This window comes from Felis catus, chromosome B2 (genome assembly GCF_018350175.1).
Source record: "Felis catus isolate Fca126 chromosome B2, F.catus_Fca126_mat1.0, whole genome shotgun sequence".
In the NCBI taxonomy this organism is placed as follows: domain Eukaryota; kingdom Metazoa; phylum Chordata; class Mammalia; order Carnivora; family Felidae; genus Felis; species Felis catus.
Window position 1 is genome coordinate 15,719,432 of NC_058372.1, and position 21,645 is coordinate 15,741,076.

The 21,645-nt window shown below is 47.8% G+C and overlaps 1 protein-coding gene across 10 annotated transcripts in view; it reads right to left on the reverse strand.

Annotated features, from left to right (window-relative positions):
* PHACTR1 (phosphatase and actin regulator 1) overlaps window positions 1-21,645 on the reverse strand; it is a 572,878-nt gene that overhangs the window by 198,237 nt on the left and 352,996 nt on the right. For all 10 annotated transcript variants that reach the window (XM_019830233.3, XM_019830231.3, XM_011282184.4 and 7 more), the window contains one exon: window positions 19,739-19,903. In XM_019830233.3, coding sequence (XP_019685792.1) covers window positions 19,739-19,903 — 165 coding nt within the window. The remainder of the gene's footprint in view (window positions 1-19,738; window positions 19,904-21,645) is intronic.

The following is a 21,645-nucleotide window of genomic DNA, read 5'->3' on the forward strand; positions in this document are numbered from 1 at the left end:
CACCCCTAATATGACAAAGAGGGACTGTGACCCAGCCCCTTCTAAGCCTTCTTTTATATGGTTGCTACCCTTGCTTCAAAATTGATGGTCTAGGTAACATCTGGTTGTTTGTGGTTCTAAGCCTTGTGTCTTCTTCAATACAGATTCACTGAATTATTGAAGACATACCAACTTTCATAGAAGTCACCATAACTAAAGAACTAACATGAAGGGCACTTGGGTGGCTGAGTCAGTTAAGTGTCCGACTTTGGCTCAGGTCATGATCTCACAGTTTGTGGGTTTGAGCCCCGCATCGGGCTCTGTGCTGACAGCTCAGAGCCTGGAGCCTGCTTCGGATTCTGTGTCTCCCTCTCTCTCTGCCCCTCTTCTGCTTGTTCTCTCTCTCTCTCTCTCTCTCTCTCTCTCTCTCTCTCTCTCTCTCTCACACACACACACACACACACACACACACACACACACACACACACACAAATAAACATTTTGGTGTGCCTGGGTGGCTCAGCCAGTTAAGCGTCTGACTCTCAATCTCGGCCCAGGTCCTGATCTCACAGCTTGTGGGTTCAAGCCCCACACTGGGCTCTGCACTTACAGTGTGGGTCCTGTTTAGAATTCTCTCTCCTTCTCCCTCTGCCCCTACCCCACCTGTGCTCACTCACTCTCTCTCTCAAAATAAATAAATAAACTTAAAAGTATTAAAAATAAACATTTTTAAAAAAAGAACTAGCATGAAACATTCAACTGTTTCCTCAAGTATTTTCTTTTGTTCTTGTCAATCCTACTTATCAGGGACCATTTGTAAACAGTGTCTTTTGTGGCTTCTGCTAGTTTACATCGGTAACGATATCGAGATTACCTTCTAGCTGGCTCTTAATTAAAGTTTTCCCTACAATTGAGGTATTCTGATGAGGAAAATGTTAGACTGTGTGTGGGTTGCAACGTTCACACCAGGAGTTTAAAGCGAACTGCAGGGGCGCCTGGGTGGCTCAGTCGGTTAAGCGGCCGACTTCGGCTCAGGTCATGATCTCGCGGCCCGTGAGTTCGAGCCCCACGTCGGGCTCTGTGCTGACAGCTCAGAGCCTGGAGCCTGTTTCAGATTCTGTGTCTCCCTCTCTCTGACCCTCCCCTGTTCATGCTCTGTCTCTTCCTGTCTCAAAATAAATGTTAAAAAAAAATTTTTTAAAGCGAACTGCAAAAGAAGAAGCCGGTCCAAAGAGAGGCCACGGTCAGCAAAGCTGTGACCACTCGGTCCAAAGAGAGGCCACGGTCAGCAAAGCTGTGACCACTCTGGAGACACCGTCCAGTGTTGGCATATGCTAGGAGAGAACCCCCCTCTCCCCCGCTGGGTTTCCCACTGACCGCACTTCTAACTTAACACCACTACGCGGCTCTCTATCCCAACCCTGCTGAGCGTGAAGTCATTACTCTGTGTCACATCCCAACCTTTCCAGAAAGTTAGGGCCAAAAAAATATGCACACCCAATGTGCCGCTGAACCAAGTCTCCACCCTATAGTATAAAAGTATAGAAGAAGGATTCACTACTTACGCAGGGGCCAGTGGCAGGGTTATTTGTAACAGCACACACTCAAGGGAACGCGGTACGGCAGATGACTGATTCTGAGCAAGAATCATACCTCCGTTAAAAAATTAAGGGGCGCCTGGGTGGCTCAGTCAGTTAAGCGTCCAACTCTTGATCTCGGTTTAGGTCATGATCTCACAGGTTCGTGGGATCAACCCCTGCATCAGGCTCTGCACTGACAGCGTGGAGCCTCCTAGGGATCCTCAGTCTCCTCTCTCTCTGTTCCTCCCCGCCCCCCCACGTAAGTAAATATTAATTAAAAAATTTTTTAAGTGCAAGAAAAAAATGATACGAATGTGTTCATTTCAACTCTGTGAAACCATTAAGAAAGAACGTAAGCAAATGTGTATAAGTGATCGTAATTTGTAAGGGTGTCAGGTAAGTTTTCTGTTTTGAAACTTGAACGGAATCTACTATTTTCCTTTAAATACCCTCTCTGAAATTTGCTATTTAGAATCGAAATACAAAATTATGACCATAATTACCTCATACCGGGGTGCAGTCTGCGATGAACGTGTTAAATGACTTGTTTAGAGACATTTTGTTAAAGACATGACGAGAATTCAACACACAAGAGCCCACCAGCCTTTCCAGAACCACCAGAAACCGACAGGACCATGGCCGTGAGTGAAGGCACACTATTGTAAGCATCTCTGTAAATATCCACCTGACCCAGATCTATCACATGAGGTTTCAGTCGTTCACAAGGCAGGTGAGATTATCCTCATTGTAGTGGCACATCTCCTGGTGATGAATCTTTCCAGTTGTCCAGGCATGAAATAGAGTTTTGTGTGCTGATGGATAAATTGCATAACTTTTCTTTTCTTTTCTAACATAGGGATCTGGTACTGTACAATGAGGTTGTGGAATTATAGTTCATAGCCTGCTTCATACAATTGTCACAGAACTGTCTGGAGGTACGGTTCTCAAACTACTGCATTAAACGACCCCTTCCTGTGTGTTGAGAAGCGGTGAACAGCCCTCTCCACGGCCTTCCCTGACAATTTGCAGAGGCAGCAAGCAGCTTCCTACAATCTCAGACCACCTCACAGCTCCCAAGAAGCTAGGAAATGTACAGCCTAGCCGCACGGCACAGAGCAGCCTTTCAGAGGACACGGAGATGTCGCAATGCCATACGGGAGACATTTATTCTCTTCAGAAACCCACACTTGTTTGAGGACAAAAATACAAAAACATGACAATAATCTTCCAGGCCAAACTTCTATCTGTCTCAACGTCGTTAGCACTGCTCCCTGACTTTCCTCACGAAGACCCCTCACAACATTGCTTAATTATAACTCACTGTGATTGGATGGGAAGGTCCCCCCAGATGCTTGGGGTCAGCACCCACACCCTCCTTCCCCAGGTCAGACTGCCCCTCGGAGCAGGTGCCTGGTACCCAACACTTTGTTTCATGCATGTGACTTCATCAATACCTCACTCATTTTTATATTCACACAATGCCCCCGACCCAACTCTTCCCTGGGGAACAAAAAAAGGAAGAAGGAAGACCTTTAAAACGGACCTTCACAAATCATTTGATTCTTATGTGGGCTCATGGTCTGTTTTTCTCCTAGGGTCCCTTGATATTTCTAGTCGAACAAACCCCAAATTCTAACTGCCCGACATCTTCCCTAAAACTTCTAGAATTCAACAAGGAAATCAACAACAACAAAAATCAATCAACTGACACGCAGGAATAACTCATTTATAGAGAGAGAGAGCGCACTTGACAACTAGGGAGAGGGGCAGAGGGAGGATCCGAAGCAGGCTCCATGCTCAGTGCGGAGCCCGACATGGGGTTCCATCCCAAGGCCCTGGGATCATGACCTGAGCTGAAATCAAGAATCAGACGCTCAACCGACTAAGCCACCCAGGTGCCCCAAGAACTCGGTTTTTTAAGAGACGAGTTAACAAACATCATGTAGGTATTTTTCTTTGTTTGGGGGACGCCAGCATTAGTCACTGAGATCATCGAGTCTTCTTTCCAACACTGTCTTCCTGATGAGATCAGCTTTCTGAATTCAAGCGTGTTCCACACCGATCTCACCTGGATGTATGTACATCTTAACCTTTTCACTCTTGATGCCTGAACATCAATTGGAACGGTGATATTTCCAAGCAAAGCCCAGGAGACTTTGAAGTGAGACAGGCTTGCGTCCAAGTCCTCTAGGGCTTTACCATTAACCGGCTGGGTAATCCCGGGCAAGTTACTGACCCTTCCTCAGCCTCATTATCCTCATCTATAAAACAGATGTTAGCCGTAACAGACTTGTAGGACTAGAGAAGCCGGAAGAGCTGCACTGTGGCTGCTCTGGTATTTGTCATCCAGCACCCACTGATGACCCATTCATGACCGTCAGCTATTACCATCAGGATGTTTAAAGTGCATCAAAGGCAAAGGGAAAAGGCCAGATATTTCTGGGGAAACACGGGGGGGTCCACGTGGACGTCTATATTAAAGCGGTAATGGAGGAAGAAAGGTGCAGGTGTCCAATCAGACCGGATACGGAAGTAAAATTGGGACTTGATTCCAAGATACCCCCAAAATGAATGAGGATTCATCTCATAGCGTCAGGGTGCTTTGGGAGGGGAAGCCTGTTAGGGCAGAAAGGAGGCGTTTGGTGCCTACATACTTCTTTGGGAGACAGTGGGAAGGTCTGCAGAGTGCTGGCCCCGGGGTGGAGATCTTCACAGAACTGAATTTCTGAGTTCAATGGCATTCTGCTCTTGGCCCCATGGCGACTGGAGTCCGATTCCACCCTATGGATGGAGCCAGCAAAGGTCTGAGAATTTAATGAACTTAGGAGACATCAGATCGATAGGCAGGATAAATGAGCACTCCAAGAAGAAGAGAGAAGGGAAAGAATGAGAGGGGGACTAGAGCTAGGGAAGAGGAGAAAAGACAGACGACAGCATTGTACATGAGGAGAGGTGACCAAGGCCAGCGAGAACGGGGTCTGCAACTGGGGAGACGCACGGGGCCTGCTGGCATGCAAGCAGGTGACAGGAACAGTCCAGAACCTCGGAGAGCAAGAGATATACACCGAAGGAGACAGCACGAATTGTTGGTGGAAGAAACTGGCAGGGGGACTGAATTTCTGATCAAGACATCAGCGGGAGTGCGGGAGGGGAAGCAGAGACACGGTCTGAGGGCTGGGAACGGAGATGTTCCTTTCTGCAGAGACGCTATGGGACTCAACCAGCATTCATTCATTTAACCAAAATGGCAGGCCACAGAGCGCCTCCTCGTGGTCTTAGGAGTCTCGGTTCCAAACGGTCCCTTCCACTTTGTCTTGTGAGTTAACTGGCAATTCTTTTCTGTTTGTAGAACAGAACTGGCCTCAGACTCTATGGCTTATGTCCAGGCGGTCTTGGACAGAGTGACCAAGGCCCCCTCTTTGCCCAGCACAGGCCTGTTTCATGCTTACTGTCTGTCCTCTTCTAAGCAGAAATGGCATCCCACTGTACTATCAAAAACGTCCACGTTTGGAAAATACAGTATATGGTCATCCTGTTTACAACTTTCTTTACCGTTGAGCATTCTGACTTGCCACAGATCCCTGATTTTTCAAAAGGAGACGACACCCACGTTATTTCCACCAACCACCCCCCGCCCGAACGCCTTTTTATAAATCACACATATTTTTGCCTATGGCGTAGCAAAGGACAAACAGGATGAAGTGTTTCCTCAGAAGCCATTGTGTTTGCTCGCTTAATTGTAAATTCATAGAGAGGAGGAAATACTTTAGTGAGCTAACTCACTGGTACCTTAGGAAAACACGGGACAAGATCCGGCTTTGTGGAATTCTATGATGTGTCCACAAGCAGGCTCCCACACCCAGGATCTACACAAAACTACCTAAATCTAAGACAAGCTCACCAGAATTGTCACTTTGTACCTACACCATTTCCAAAGACAAACTATAAAATAAGTCTTTCCTTATTCTTTGATGCTTGTTGGGTTTTGTTTGCTTTTATTTTGAGAGAGAGAGAGGGAGAGAGAGAGAGAGAGAGAGAGAGAGAGAGAGAGAGAGAGAGAGAATCTCACGCAGGCTCCACACTGTCAACATGAAGTCCAACACAGGGCCTTGATCCCGCAACCGTAAGATCGTGACCTGAGCCAAAACCAAGAGGCAGATGCCCAACTCTCTCCAAGAGCCACCCAGGTGCCCACGGATGGTTGGTTTTTAATGCATTTTCAGAAAAAAAGAAGTTACGACAGATAAAACTTACTTAGACTGTATTATGTGCGAGGGACTATTCTAAGAGCTTTCCAACATTAATTTCTTTTCCAACCCTCGCAACTTTATGAGGTGCCAGTGTTATTCCTATTTTCGATGAGGGAAATGAGCCCACAGAGTACAAATAACTTGCCTGAAGTAACCTGGGGGTTGGGCGGCTAGGTCTGCGCCCTAACCAGGCACCGAAGCACACCTCCTCTGATAAACACCGGATGGCTGGCGCCCTTTCGCAATCAGTTCCGCAAAGGTCCAGCTGTAAATCTAGCAACCGCTCCAAAAGCCTGTGTGACCAACGTTCGCTTGCCTCATCTACACATACTCTGTTCCCAGATGCCGCAGAGCATACAGACGTCAAGTTCCGCTGAAAACCTGAACGTGATGGCTCTGAATGGTATTTGTCTGGAGCCCGTATCAACGTACTCTCTCTTAGCCATTCAACAAATAGAAAGCATGTGCCGTGGGCATGGCATTGAACCAGACGCTGTGAGGCACAAAGATGTGTAAGATATTAACGGCGCCCGTTAAGGGCATTCAAGAAAGACTCACGCTGTGACTTCCATCATCAGTTTTCATTGATGAACTCCTTCTTCCTTCACATTTTGGCTTTACAGAGATGGTATCAGGGAAGGAAACTGTCCTAGGACATCCCTGTTAAGTGTAGATGAACTCCATGTTCCAAAGCACTCATGAATCACGAGTGCCCATTCCCATGGATCCGAAATGCAACATAGGTGATAAGACTACAGGCTGAGTTCAAATTCTGGCTGTGCCATTGCTAGCTAGAAATTATTCAGCCCCTCCAATCCTCAGTAAAATTTGCCTCGCCTCTTTCAGCTCTCGTAAACAGGGGGACTCATATAGTTGGCAGCTACCTCCCTGACTTTTTAGTTCAATATGCACTTATTAGGCACCCACTATGTCAGGTGTTTGCTCAATCCCGGGAGATGAGGAAAAGGCAGGGTCTCTGTCATTAAGGATTTTATAGTCTTGCCACCTGAGAGTGATGGATATAGCTCACTTGAAGAGGAAACAATGACATCTTTACCGTCGCAGCCCTAGGAAGGTACTGATGTCCAGAGTCTTTAGCCTGTATTTATTAGAGACTTTTTTCTTTTTTTTAACTGGGCCATTAAGTCTATTTTGCCTTCCAACTCCGAGGTGTTGCCTCTGAGGGTCATGATGGATCTGCAGGTAAGAATATTCTTTGCCTGTCCATGCTCGGCTCCTTTCTTAAACTGAAGCCTCCAGGGGCAGCTGGGCAGCTTAATCGGTTAAGCGTCTGACTTCAGCTCAGGTCATGATCTTGCAGTTCGTGAGTTCGAGCCCCGCGTCGGGTTCTGTGCTGATGGCTCAGAGTCTGGAGCCTGCCTCGGATTCTGTGTCTCCCTCTCTCTCTGTCCCCCCCGCCCCCACTTGCGTTCTGTCTCTCAAAAATGAATAAACATTTTTAAAAAATTAAAAAAAAAAGAGAGAAAGAAAGAAACTGAAGCCTCCAGTCACCCAAAGAGAATGTGGGATCTAGCCAGATGCTGAAGGCTAGACAGCTTGCTTTGATGATTTCTTATTAAAATCAGATGCTAAATAGCGCTCCGATTATTTGCATGTTTGTTTTTCCTAGTCACAAGTAATGTCATTACTGAAAAATGTGTGGAAATATATTTATTTGGCTTAACAGTCCCTGTGCTCATGTTTCTATTTCCCTCGGAATGCCACAGCCATGTTAAGGCAAACCTGGCATCGTGGTAGAGTCCAACCAATCATAAGAAAACACCTCCCTCCACCTCATTTCCCATTTGGGGGACGACTACCTATTTCTCCTTCTCCCTCCTGGCCAAACGCCTTAAAAGAAGCCTACTTCCTCTAGGGCGCCTGGGTGGCTCAATTGGTTAAGCATCCGACTCTTGTTTTCAGCTCAGGTCATGATCTCACAGTCCATGAGTTCGAGCCCGGGTGCGTTGGGCTCTGCACTGACAGCGTGGAGCCTGCTTGGGATTCTCTCTCTCTCCCTCTCCCTCTCTCTCTCTCTGCCCCTCCCCCACTCACGCTGTCTCTCTCAAAAAACAAACTTTAAAAAATAAAGAAGTCTACTTCCTCTTCTCTCGTTCACGCCTCAACCACAGGCTATCTAAATCCCAGCCAGGTGGGTTCCCCAAAACCGTTCTCCCCAGAACACCAATGACCAGTTGTCACCAGTTGTCACTCAACACGCAGGATGCTCCTCCGTCCTTGCCATCCCGTCAGGACCCGCCGGAGTTGACCCTTCTCCTTTCCTGAACACTTTCCTGTTCTGCACAGGTGATAACTACCAGCTCCTCCCGGTTTTTTTCCTAGCTCTCCAGCGGGCCTCGCCTGTCCTCCGGAAGCTTCCACTGCCTCTGCACATAACTTACAGGGCGGTGGTCTTCCGGGTGCTCCTCCTGCAGCCCTTCTGTGATTCTCACTTTGTATCTTCACCTTGGAGTTCCCACCCCAGGGCTTCAAACGAATAAGCAGGCACGCATGACTTCCAGATCTCTCCTGACCTCAGTTCTCTACATCCAGTAGCCTTCTATCTTGGGCATCTTGGAAGCACATGAAAGCCACCCTACCCCGAAATCAATCATCAATCCCCCCACCAACCCACTCATCTTCGGTGTCCCCGATGGAGTGAGTGGTGCCTCTACCCATCTTACTACTCGGTGAGAAGCCAGACTGGTGCTTTCCTCTTCCCTCACCCTCCCCATCCGACCTGTGCTCATTCTGTCTCCCAAAGATCTCTTGCAACGGTCCACTGTCTTCGGTGCCTAATGCCCCCATCCTAGTCTGGGACTGTCTTCATCTTTCCCCGGCCTTACAACCAACCACTTGCTTCCTCCCACCAACAGCATCCTTGTGACCCACATCAACAGGAATGCTCAAAATCCCACTTGATTGCATGAGAGCAAGGAGGGGTCTCCTTAAGAGTATCACAGTCTCCTCCCATTCCACAAATACATACATGGAGTTATATTATGAAGCTGACGGACAACATTTGGTCGCACTCCAAACTTTGCCCAGGCTCAAAGAATGTTCTTGCTAAAAGGCAAGTCCTCCAACGGCTTCAGTAGGATGGGGCACTGAGGTCAAGTCCAGACTCTGTAAGAGACCCCGTGAGGCCCTTCACGAGCAGATCCTTGCAGATCCTTCTTTCTCCTCATTTTTCACTACTCTCTGCTTCTCCCCCTCAGCAATCCTTCTCAAACCCAAGCCTCTCTTTTAAGCTGTGGATTGGCAATCTCTCCTCCTGTCTTCTCCAGACGCTCCCACACTTTTCTTTCCACCAGGAGAGAAGACTTCCTCACATTCATTGCCTCAGGCTTTGGTTAAACAACCATTTCTCTGGGGCACCTGTCCCGGTAACTTGTAACTCAGCTGGGTTTGTCTAATATGAGGGTTTTTTTTTTTATGTTTATTTTTGAGAGAGACAGAGAGAGAGGGAGACACAGAATACGAAGCAGGCTCCAGAATCTCAGCTGTCAGCACAGAGCCCGACGCGGGGCTCGAACTCATGAACCACAAGATCACGACATGAGTTGAAGTCGGACACTTAACTGACTGAGCCACCCAGGCACCCCTGTCTAATGTGAGTTCCTGGAGCCCCCGTGTGTCTCCTCTAATATCACAGACACTTGACTGTAATTGCTGGTTTTATTATCTATTTTCCCCTCAAGATCACAACCTTTGGGAGACAGGGGTCAGATATCTACTTGTGGTGTTTTGGGGGATAATGGCAGTGCCTGGCACATAAATCAATGCAACCTGCCAAGCTGCTATCCTTACTGAACCCTCCACGGCTCACAGATGTTTAAAAACCTAAGCTCTGGGGCGCCTGGGTGGCGCAGTCGGTTAAGCGTCCGACTTGAGCCAGGTCACGATCTCGCGGTCCGTGAGTTCGAGCCCCGCGTCAGGCTCTGGGCTGATGGCTCAGAGCCTGGAGCCTGTTTCCGATTCTGTGTCTCCCTCTCTCTCTGCCCCTCCCCCGTTCATGCTCTGTCTCTCTCTGTCCCAAAAATAAATAAACGTTGAAAAAAAAATAAAAAAATAAAAACCTAAGCTCTGACCAAGTAGATAACGTTACCTTGTTAGTTTGAAACGGGGACTCCACGGGACCACTGATGTTAGGGTACGAAGGCCTATGCCATCTCTCTCGCAAGGGCACATGTGTCTGTTCAACAGCATCAATGTTTGCAATATACCGATTTCACTCCTCTGCCTGAGTGGGACGAATACGAACTTCCCGCTCCAGAGCTGTGCCAGCGATGGTCCCCAGGGCCCTCACAGTGGGCAGAGCTGGTCTTATGCTGGATATAGAGGCAGTGATTCCATTTGCTAACAGTGCTTTTTAATCCTATGCTACAAAAGGATGTCGACGTAAGCCTCCGTGAAAACCGTAGGGTTTCTCTCTCTCCTCCAAGAAGCATATGCACTGCCCTTATCACAGGACCCGCTAGGAATCCCTAGTGGACGGGAACTGGCAGCATGGGGTTCACCTGCCAACCAACCACCCCGGATCTCAGCGACAGGCTCCTTCTGAAGAGCTCAGAAGCCCATCACACCAAGTCCAAAGGCGGAATCCAATTCCAATTTGGACGATCTTCATTACCCAAGGAGTGTTATTCAAAGAGCAACACTTCCAGAGATATGGGCTTGCCAGGAAGGGATTCCTGGAGACTAGTGATTCCTAATGTCATCAATGACTCCGGTGAATTGGTGCAAGAAATAAAGGAAGAGGAGTCCGGCCCTGAGGGAAAGGGCAGCCAGCAACCAGATGAAGTAGTGAGCTAACAAGCCAGGCTTCAGGGCTGGCTCTTGTTGGGCTGGGAGCTTTGGAGTGAGGAGAACCTACCGCAGAAGGGCAGATGGGCTCAGGGAGAGGAGCTCCGTGCTCACGAGACTGCCTGCAAGTGTCCCGCCCAAGGACACCATGACCCCAGTATCGTGTTGTACGGAAAACGCTGGGCAAAAGCGTGTGGGCTATTCCTGGACCCCGTCACGAACATGAGGGGAGTTTCCAGTGTATTCAGGCCTGGCCCTTCACTACTGCTAGCAGTTAGGGGGGCTCCCACCAACAGACTGCTATCAGGATTCACGGGTCCCCAGTCATGTGACAGGGGACCAGGTCATCAATTACCCCTCATTGCCAAGTTGTGGCCTTAGCCCAACACTAAGGAGGTAGACGTGCCCAAATTTGCAGTGAATGGTTAAAAAGCAACCTCTGATTCTCTATGAATCGGATTGTGGTCCTTTAAAGGTGTGATGGACTGAAACACCTCACTTTGGAAAAAGAAAATAGAGCATCTTTCCAAGAAAATGTTAGGTCAGTAATTAGTTGAATGCTAAAACCAAAGAGAAAAGTTCCATTTATTTATTTATTTTTAAATGTTTTTTTCTTTTTTTAATTTTGTTTATTTATTTTTTTTTGAGAGACAGAGACAGAGCATGAGCTGGGGACAGAGAGAGGGGGAGTCACAGATTCTGAAGCAGGCTCCAGGCTCCGAGCTTTCAGCACAGAGCCCGACGTGGGGCTCGAACTCATGAACCATGAGATCATGGCCTGAGCCGAAGTTGGCCGCCCAACCGACTGAGCCACCCAGGCGCCCCCCATTTATTTTTTTTAAGTTGATTTATTATTTGAGACAGAGACAGAGACAGAGACAGAGACAGAGACAGAGAGAGAGAGAGAGAGAAAGGGTGTACATACACAAACAGGGGAGGGGGTGAGGGCGAGGGAGAGAGAGAATCCCAAGCAGACTCCTTGTCCAGCATGGAGCCCAACACAGGGCTCGAACTCACAAACCATGAGATCATGACCTGAGCCAAAATCGAGCGTTGGTCAGTTGACCGACTAAGCCACCCAGGCGCCCTTCCTTTTGTTCCACCATTAAAGACGGCAAGTTAAATCAGCACAAAATTTGGCAAGTAAGATATGTGTGTCTATTAGTGGATCGATCGTTTACCACATTTTAAACAATTTCCTGACTTATTCCTCCACCTCAGCCACCAGTTCCGTGGTTTTAGTCTGTATTTTAGGTCTACTTTGAACATCCCCAATTCAAGACACAGCTGTGTACCCAGAGGCTCCCGCCGTTCTAGCTTGCTTCTGGCAACCGGTCCCACGGATTGTTTTCAAATTCGACTCCCTTGGAACCTAAAGTCTATGCACTTTTCTCACTGGGCTCAATTCACTGGGCCTTTGCTTTTTCATCCAATCCAGAGTCAATACTGTAGCGGGTTAAACTGTATCCACACAAAAGACGTGTTTAAGCCCTAACACCGTGCCCATGTGTGTGACCTCATTTAGAAATAAGGTCTTTGCAGGTATTATAGAGTTAGAGGTCCCTGGATGATTCATGATGATCCTGGATAGAGGATCCAATGCCTGATGTTTTTCTAAGAGAAAGGAGAGGGGGCCCCGGCGACACAAAGAGACACGGGGGAAAGGCCATGGGCAGACAGAGGCAGGGACTGGAGTGATGGAGCTACAAGCCAAGGGACAGCTGGCTGAGGACAGTCCAGCAGCCACCAGGAGCTAGGAGAAAGGCATGGAACATTTACACCACCACTCCCACCGCCCCGCCCCCAGCTTCCAGGAGGAACCAGCCTTGCTAACACCTTGACTTTGGACTCTGGACCTTCAGAACTGTGAGACAACACGTTGCTGTAGTTCTAAGCCACAAGCGTGTAGTGCTTTGTTACTGCGGCCCTGGGAAACGAAGACAGACGCCCGAATCGCCTCTGCTCCCCACCCCCCTTTTCCATCCATCTGGCAAAATGCCAGCACTTGATGGCCCCAACTGTCTACGTCATCCAGAGCTGTACTTGGACAGCCAAAGCCACTGAAGCAGTCACTGGTGCCACGTAGAGTCCTAATCTGAAACTGGCCTGACTCTGCAGGTCCCTGTCCTCCCCTCCCCATGAAGAAGTGAGCAGACTTATTATCTGGAAAAGAGCAGCCCCCAGACGGGGTCAAGCCGGACTCCCGCCCTGTGCAGCCAGACCCTCTGGTGGCCTGGTTATTTCACGCGGGAGTTTCCATGCCTTTGCTGATTCGAGCCCTGCAATCTGTGCCTTGTATCCCCCCTCTGCCCCTAGCTTCTCAGCACCTCACCCACCCGCCCCGTCTCGTCTATCTTCCTCCTCGTCCTCTCTACCGGATCCCTCACGCCCGCTTCTCACCCTTATGTCACTTTCCCTGCACGATGACAACCAATCAGAAGGCACACACAGACAGCCCTTCGCAACCCAAGCACGCACACAAGCCCCTGTAGACACCCGTACGTTTCTTCCAGCATCTCCCCTGTACTATGTCTTCTTCCTACTTCACAGCCAGACTCCTCCGAAAGCTCACTCCCATCTTCCCCCGTTTTCTATGAATTTCTCACTCCACGCTAATCTGACATCTCTCCCCCAAATAATCCACCCAGACAGCTTTTGCTAAGTTATCAATAATTAGCTCCAGCTGATCAGAATCACCCACACCAGACAATGTTCTTCCGTACCGCCCCAGCCCCCTCACGGCACTGAACGTGGCTCATCACACCCTCCTTGAAACATTTTCCACTCCTGGCTCCTGTCACACCACATTCTTCTGTTTTTCCTCCTACCTCTCTAGCCACCGCCTTCTCTCTTTTTTTTTTTAAATCGAAGTGCAACCATACGGTGCTAGGTTACGTTCAGGTGTACAACGTCATGATACATTTTGGGGCGCTCATCAAGATAAGCACCTGATCCCCTTTATTTCACCCACCCCCACCTCACCCTTTGACAACCACCAATTAAAAAAGGGGCAGAGGACCCGAAGAGACATTTTCCCCAAAAAAACCCATGGAGATGGCCAACAGACACAAGAAAAGATACTCAACATCACCAATCACCCCAGGGAAATGCCAATTAAAACTACAATGAGATTATCACTTTACACTTGCCAAAGTGACTAAGCAAACAACCGAAGCAAAAAAAAACCCTTGTGCTCTGTTGCGGGGGACGTACACTGGTACAGCCACTGTGGAAAATGGTATGGAGGTTCCGCAAAAAATTAAAAATAGAAATATTGGGCCACCTGCCTGGCTCGGTCAGTAGAGCATGCGACTCTTGATCTCACGGTTGTGAGTTCAAGCCCCACATTGGGTCTAGAGATTAAACATAAAATCTAAGAAAAAAAAATAGAAATGCCCTATGATCCAGTAATCCACTACTGAACATCTACCCAAGGAAAACGAAACCACTAATTTGAAAAGATACGTGCATCCACAAGTTTATCGCAGCGTTGTGTACAACGGCCAAGACATGGAAGCAGCCAAACTGTCCGTGGATAGATGGATGGATAAAGAAGACGGGGTGTACGTATACAATGGACCATTACTCAGCCATAAAAAGAAGGAGATCTGGGGCGCCTGGGCGGCTCCGTCAGTTGAGCGTCCGACTTCGGCTCAGGTCATGATCTCGCGATTTGTGAGTTCAAGCCCCGCGTTAGGTCCTGTGCTGACGGCTCAGAGCCTGGAGCCTGTTTCGGATTCTGTCTCCCTCTCTCTGCTTCTCCCTGTTCTCTCTCTCCCTCTCTCTCAAAAAAATAAAATAAACATTAAAAAATGTTTATGATAAAATAACATAAAAAAAAGAAAGAGATCTGCCACGTGCAGCAACACGGATGGAGAGAGAGGGTATAATGCGAAACGAAATACGTCAAAGTCACTGCCTTTCGATTCTCCTTTGTAAGTTCATACTCCTCTTTCGGTCACTAGCAACAATAGTCTTCCTTTGTCTTTAAGACTGTCTTTGGCCGTGTTTTCTTTCCATTCTTTCTATTCTATACTAGTTCCTTAGACCATTTCCTACATGGGCGTCACTCTAATTAACACGGATGTGCAAAGACCCAAGATTTACGGACCCAGTGCAGACGTCTTCGTTGCATTCCATATAATCAACTCCCGACTTTAGACATCACAAAACTGACTCAAATCTAACCTGCAATTCGAATTCCATCTTCCCCCTGCCAATGACGCACACACCCTCCCCCACTCCTTCAAACCTGCCACTCTTGCAAAATACTCATCTCAGGAAAGGCTACCACCATACCCCCTAACCCACCACTAGAGTATCAAACATGACCTTTCTCTCTGTCTCCCTCCTAAATCCAACTTGTCATTAAGTCCTGTCACTTGTCCCTTATAACACCCAAATTCATCTACTTCTACTAGCAAATATTAGTCCAGGTTACTGTCATCTGCATGTGGCCTAATTGGTCTTCCTGGAGCCATTCATACCCTTGTCTAATTTGCTGTGCAGGATGAAGGCCCAGTGACAGTCCACTCTTTGGTGACCTCTCCAGCCTCAGCGGATATCACACTCCTAGCTCTCTAATTCCCTAGCCACTGGTCTTTCTTGCTTTCCCAGCCAGTTCAACTCTATTTCTTCTACCACAGGGCCTTTGCACAGGCTGTTTTGCTGCCTGGAGTGCTCAATTTCCTTTTTAAAAAAATTTTTTTTTAATGTTTGTTTATTTTTGAGACAGAGGGAGTCAGAGTGTGAGAGGGGAAGGGGCAGAGAGGGGCAGACACAGGATCCGAAGCAGACTCCAGGCTCTGAGCTGTCAGCACAGAGCCCCACGTGGGGCTCGAACCCACGAACCACGAGATCATGACCTGAGCCGAAATCAGATGCTTAACCGACTGAGGCACCCAGGTGCCCCTGGAGGGCTCATTTTCTAGATTCTTGCTCCTCTCCCGGATTTCAGCTCAAATTTCTCTTCCTCAGGACAGTTTCTTTGGGCCCTCAGACTGAGCCAAATTTCCCTCTCCTTCTCCCAAATGAGTACCTCTCCTTCACTGCCCTTCACCACAACGGCGATCCTACCCGTATCCTTCTGTTTTGATCGCCTGCCTCCCCCCACTACACCGTGCGTGCCACGAGGTCACGGACAAGGTCTGGTTTTGCTCACCATCATATCCCCAGAGCAGGTACAGTTTCAGTATGCGTAGGTATTCAGTAATACTCTGTAAATTTTTTTTTTTTTAATTTTTAAAAATGTCACGTTGCTCAAGGCCCTAGGTACGAAGAAAAGCCTAGAAGCACAAAGGGAGTTTTGGCACGTTGTAGATTTTCAGGGCCAACCCCCTGCAGCTTGTGCTTTTCTGTCAAGAGGAAATAAAAGCATAATTCGGTGGCATCTTCATAGTTTATCCCTGCCAGTTCTATTTCTCTATAAATACAGTCCTCATTTTCAAGAATTTGGAGAAGACGGCTGCAGTGGACTATTTTGGGGAGCCGCTGGTCTGTTCTACTTCAGGGGGGGCTATCGCTTGTCTTTGTTCCCAGAGCAGCCGTGGCCAGCACTGCTGACTCCACGGGAGAAGCTGGGTGTGCCAGGCTGACTGCCTGGCAGGCCCTGGGCACGGCCTCTGAGGACAGGCCGCAAAGCCTGTAAAGTTCACCTCCGGGGGACCCTTATTTTACGGTCTCTCCATTACTGTTGTCTCCCTATGTCATGGCATGGTGATGTTCCAGTGTTTTCACCCCCACCCAGAGCGCGGGTCGGGGTCGTGGTGCTGCAGGCCTTGTCAGGACACTGCCCTTCCTCCTGGAATAGGAAGGCTGTATGAGCGGCCTGAGATGTGGAGATCTTCGAAAGATTCAGGCAATCGTGGGGGCGCCCGGGGGGCTCAGTCGGTTAAACGTCCGACTCTTGGTTTCGGCTCAGGTCACGATCTCATGGTTCATGAGTTCCAGCCCCCATGTCGGGCTCCGAGCTGACAGCGCGGAGCCGGCTGGGGATTCTCACGCTCCCTCTCTCTCTGCCCCTCCCCTGCTCTCTCTCTCTCTCTCAAAATAAACACACTTCAAAAAAAATCCATGCAATTGTCGATGCCAAAATTGAGGAAAACGTTGACATCATAATTTCCCAATGTGGTTTCCTTCCTGTTATGCAACTTACAAAGGAAGATTTCTGGGCATGTCTCTGAAGATGTGCTGTGCACAGACACTAACCTGAGACCCGGGAAACCACAGGATAGCTAATTATGGCAAATTATAAGGGCACTTCACTGTGGAAATAAAAACAGGCCAAGTATGGGCTACGTTAATGTCCTTTTCATATATTTTTTAAGAGCGCAATTTGAAATACAAATGCATAAAATGGATGTAACGTACGGACTTCTTCTCTGTAGTTAAAACTGTGGACATTATCTGATATATGAAAGAACAATATGTCTGCACACATACAAATCTATGCACAACAGCTAAAACTGGCCGACCATTAACAATCCCATCATCAACTGACCCTCTTGTATACATAACGTTTGACTCTTATCGACTCGTAGGAAAGTGTGCACTTTCAACTCCTACTTGAATATACATACAATTTATCATCTTATGAGCCCTTATGCTGCCATTTTTTTTTTCCTCCTCTGGGCCAAGAATTGGCACAAGTCTCTCCTTTCCAAAAATGAGGAATAATATTTTCCTTATCCAGTTAAGTACAAAGTATACTGAAGTGTAAACCTCGACTTTTTTTTCTTTAAACTGGAATAGTTTCACTCATTCCATGTACCCATCCATCTATTTGGATATAAAGATATTCCATAGTACATCCCTCTACTTTTTCTACTTTAGGAGCTGAATGTCTCTTAAAGAAAAAAAAAAAAAACACTACATACAAATATCGCATTCAATTGCCAAGTTAATCAGGCCAGAGGGATGATAAGAACTTGCTAAGAATAGTTAATGATAAGAACGATTCAAACTGCAACTCTGCCCGTCATGTGTTTGTTTTTTTTTCCTCCCCTAAATGAACAAAGTGCTCAACCTTTTCATGATCCGTGAGTAATGTAATGTCACTGTTTTTGCATCTGTCAAAGGACTATTTTTCCAACATCCCGAAGAAGTCAGCACACCTGATCTTTGCATGCAGGAAGCATCCAAGCTTTACCTTAAGGTCTTGCCAAATGGACAAAACAAAGCTCTTGATTTGCCGGGAGGAAAGGCATCTACCAACACCCTCATTAGGGGATTCGTGCTGACGAATGGCCATTCGTTAATTGCATGTTTGTTTTATTATAAGCCATTTTCCACAGCAAAGTCAGGAAGACCGTCATAAGGAATCTCGTGGAAATGGTTATTTTTTCCAGTGCTTACAGAACGCTCCCTTTTTCTTTCTTGTTCAAGTGTCTTACACCTCACTGTGCCTGAAGGATATATTTAAGATTTCTCCTCTCGGAGGCCATGATCTAGTCTCACCCCAGCCGGGTGGACACGGGGGAGTCACCCACTGAGGTTTCTGCTTGCCCGTCAGTCTCTCAGCAGTGGTTAGAAATTCATGAAAGGCCTCCAGGTTTTAGTACAGCTATGCAATGGCCACGAGGGTGCAGAACGAAGTCAGGTGAAGGGGCTCCGTCCCAGGGATGACAGTTTAGAGATTCATGGAGTTCAGAGGTTCGCTCTAATCTCAAGAATTAACTTATTCTAGCAACAGGAGCATTGGGGCTTCCATCGAAGGAAGAGTCAGAAAACACGAACTTGAGATGTCCACGAGAACTGTTTAAGATTTCAAGACTTTTGGGGGCACCTGGGTGGTTCAGTTGGTCAGGCGTCCAACTGTGGCTCAGGTCATGGTCTCGTGGTCTGTGAGTTCGAGCCCCGCGTCGGGCTCTCTGCTGTCAGCGCAGAGCCCACTCTGGATCCTCTGTCCTCTCCCTCCCCGCCCCTCCCCTGCTCGGGCTCACTCTCCCTCAAACAGAGACAAACATTTTAAAAGACAAAAAGATTTCAAGACTTTTTGCAACTTTCCTGTGTTCGCTATTCTCTTTCGGGTCCCCCAAAGCAATTAGCGTTAAAATTCCCAGATCTGTGGACTCCAGCTCAGGTACAACAAGCACCCCATCTCCTACCTGAGGGTTAGTCCTGGGGGTGAGGAAAAGGAGGAGGGGAGGTGATGATCCTGAGGAGGGGAGAGGATAGGTTGAGTTTTTGAGGATGAAGAGGAAGGAGGAAATAAAGCCCTGGAGTGTAGGCCTGGAATGACCCGGGCATTCAATGAGCAAGATCAGAACAAAACGAACAAAAAAAGCATCTGTGTAGCTGTTCCATCATCTTCTTTCAAATCCGACAGGGTGAAATCAGACCTCTTCCCGTATACACTTCCCTCTGCACACTCCTACTCACTTAAAATATATGCACATAGCATGCCACATAAACTCATAATTTTAAGTCACATAAAGTACTATTCTTACCCCTCTTTTACAGATGGGAAAACTGAGGTACAGAGTTGAATAAACTGGGCAAGGTCACGTAACTACCAAGTATCAGAGCTGGGGCTTGAACCCACACAGTCTGACCCCAGAGTCTCTGCTCTGTACTCCTCAGCGGTGCTGACTTTCCTCCGATCCCTTTGCTGTCCATTAAGCTGTCTCTGCCATTACCGTGATCTCTGTCTCCATTCTCCTGTGTTTTCCTGCCATGTCCAATAATCATTCATTCAAGATTTTTCCGCCATGGCATCACCTACTCTCATCTGCCAAAGACCATATAGAACTTATTTTCTGCTGTGTGATTTTTACAGGAGCAGTAAAAATAAGGGTGTAACAATGAGAAACAGTTTCTCAGGGGTGGAAAGAAAGCATTCTACTACAGAAAGGGTGGAGTTCTAAGCCCATATTTATAGATCCAATACAAGTGGCCGATGAAAAACACAACAACCAAAAACCTGAGACGCAAGAAAACACACAGGGATCCAAAAGCCATTTCCAATCGCCCTGCAGAATTATCAAACACAGGAGCAATTCTAGGGCTTGATTTTCCTTCCTTTGGTTCAGACAGCTCACAATAATTAAATTCTACTAATTAACATACAGAGTCGAAGTCAACAAACTCCCAATGCGAAACGAAGGAAAAAAAAAATAATCTTACCTGCAGATGTGTGTTTGAACTTTTCACTTTTCTTCTTCCTCCACTTCCAGGGCTTGAAAATCCTCCCCAGGTTGGCAAACTTACTCCTCCTCCGGATGGGTGGGGTGTGGGTACCCGGCACAAGGGAGTCAGAACGCATGGCCGCCAGCCTCTCCACTTCCTCCGCTGTTTTCCCCGAGAAAGAGATGGAAATAGAGAGAGAGAGAGGGGGGAAAAAAGTGTTAAAATGGGATCCTCACAGATGGCCAGCGTTTTCCATGGTTACAGATAACAGAAACCACATGACTGAGGCTCCGTTTCTCTTTTCTGCCTCGTGGGTTGGAAGTCACAATGACGGGTTCTAAAGGCTGGAGACGGTCCGCCAGAACCCTGAGGATCTGGGGCACCCCCAAATTTACCCAACCTCAACTCACACCAGAGGAAGAGGTCAATGAGGTGGCGGGAACAAACCCTCTTGACACATCAGGATTCCCCAACGAGGCAGGAAGAGGGCATTAGAAAGAGTCAAGTGACAGCCTGTGGAACGCCTGGTCCAGCAAGATCTCACATAAGACTGGGCAGATGCCATCGCTGTAACACTGTCTGCTGAGACCAGAGGAGGGAGAGAAAGCATTGACCAGCTGTCTGTTTCAACGCCAGTGTCTTCACTGCCATGACTCTCCTTCCTGCTTTGCCCAGAACCAAAGCAGCACTGGAATCTGTTGAGTGTCTCCACCTTGGATGGACGGATTGTAGAATCACTCACCCTTCAGCAGACTTTACAACTGCTCTAGCTCCTCTAGGGTTTTTTGTTCCTGGTGTTTTGCTTTAATAATAATAATAATAATGATAATAATAATAATAATAATAATAATGATAATAATAAAGATTCCTAGAAATCGGGATCGGAGACTGACTTGAGGGGACACCTGGATTAATCCCAGTAACTTCACATGTGAGGACACGATGACCTTCAAACTCATAACGCCCAGTGGACACCTTCCTTAGAGGTCACAATCACCTTGACCTCCTTCATCACTTGTGAAGACGCAACTCTTTTCCAACTTATGTGAGAATCTGCATACCCCAGTGAGGGACATATACCCAGGTTTGACTTTCTAAGACAGAAAGAATTAGAAAAAAAATAATAATAATACTCCCCTTGGCAAAATCAGGAGGGTGAGAGACACTCACTGTTCTAGAAAGTCAGGCTACATCTAGAGCCATGGAACTGATCCAAAACCACTCTGTTGGGCCTCTATCACCATCTTCGGAAAAATCACGCAGGCTTTGGCAACACAGGCTTCCTCCGAAGCTCCGTCTCACAGCCTGGTAGTCTGCCTGAGATGGTTTTAACTCAAGAGACTCACTTACGCAAGAAATATATGGGGCATCTCCACCATGTGCCAGGCGGTGCGCTTGGTGACAGAGAGGACAGGTTGGCAAAGGCTCCTGACAGCAAGACTGAAGGGAAGTAGATGTATCTGGGAGATGTCGGGGAGCGAAACCAACAGGACATAGTGGGAGGGCCCGAGGGACAGGAGGTAGATCGTTCCTAACGGCCAGACTCACGCCAGTAGAGTGACCCCCTTCGCTGACGGAAACAGGGAACACAGGGAAGGTGCAGGTTTGGTGTTGAGGGCAGCAACAATGTGGACGTGTTGCAAAGTGATGGCCCTTAAACCTCTGACTCCATGGTTACATGCATGGCAGCTCCTTTTTTTTTTTTAATGTTTATTTTTGAAAGACAGAGATAGAGCATGAGTGGGGGAGGGGCAGAGAGCGAGGGAGACACAGAATCCGAAGCAGGCTCCAGGCTCCGAGCTGTCAGCACAGATCCCGACGCGGGGCTCGAACTCACACACCGTGAGATCATGAGCTGAGCCAAAGTCGGACGCTTCACTGACTGAGCCACTCAGGCACCCCGG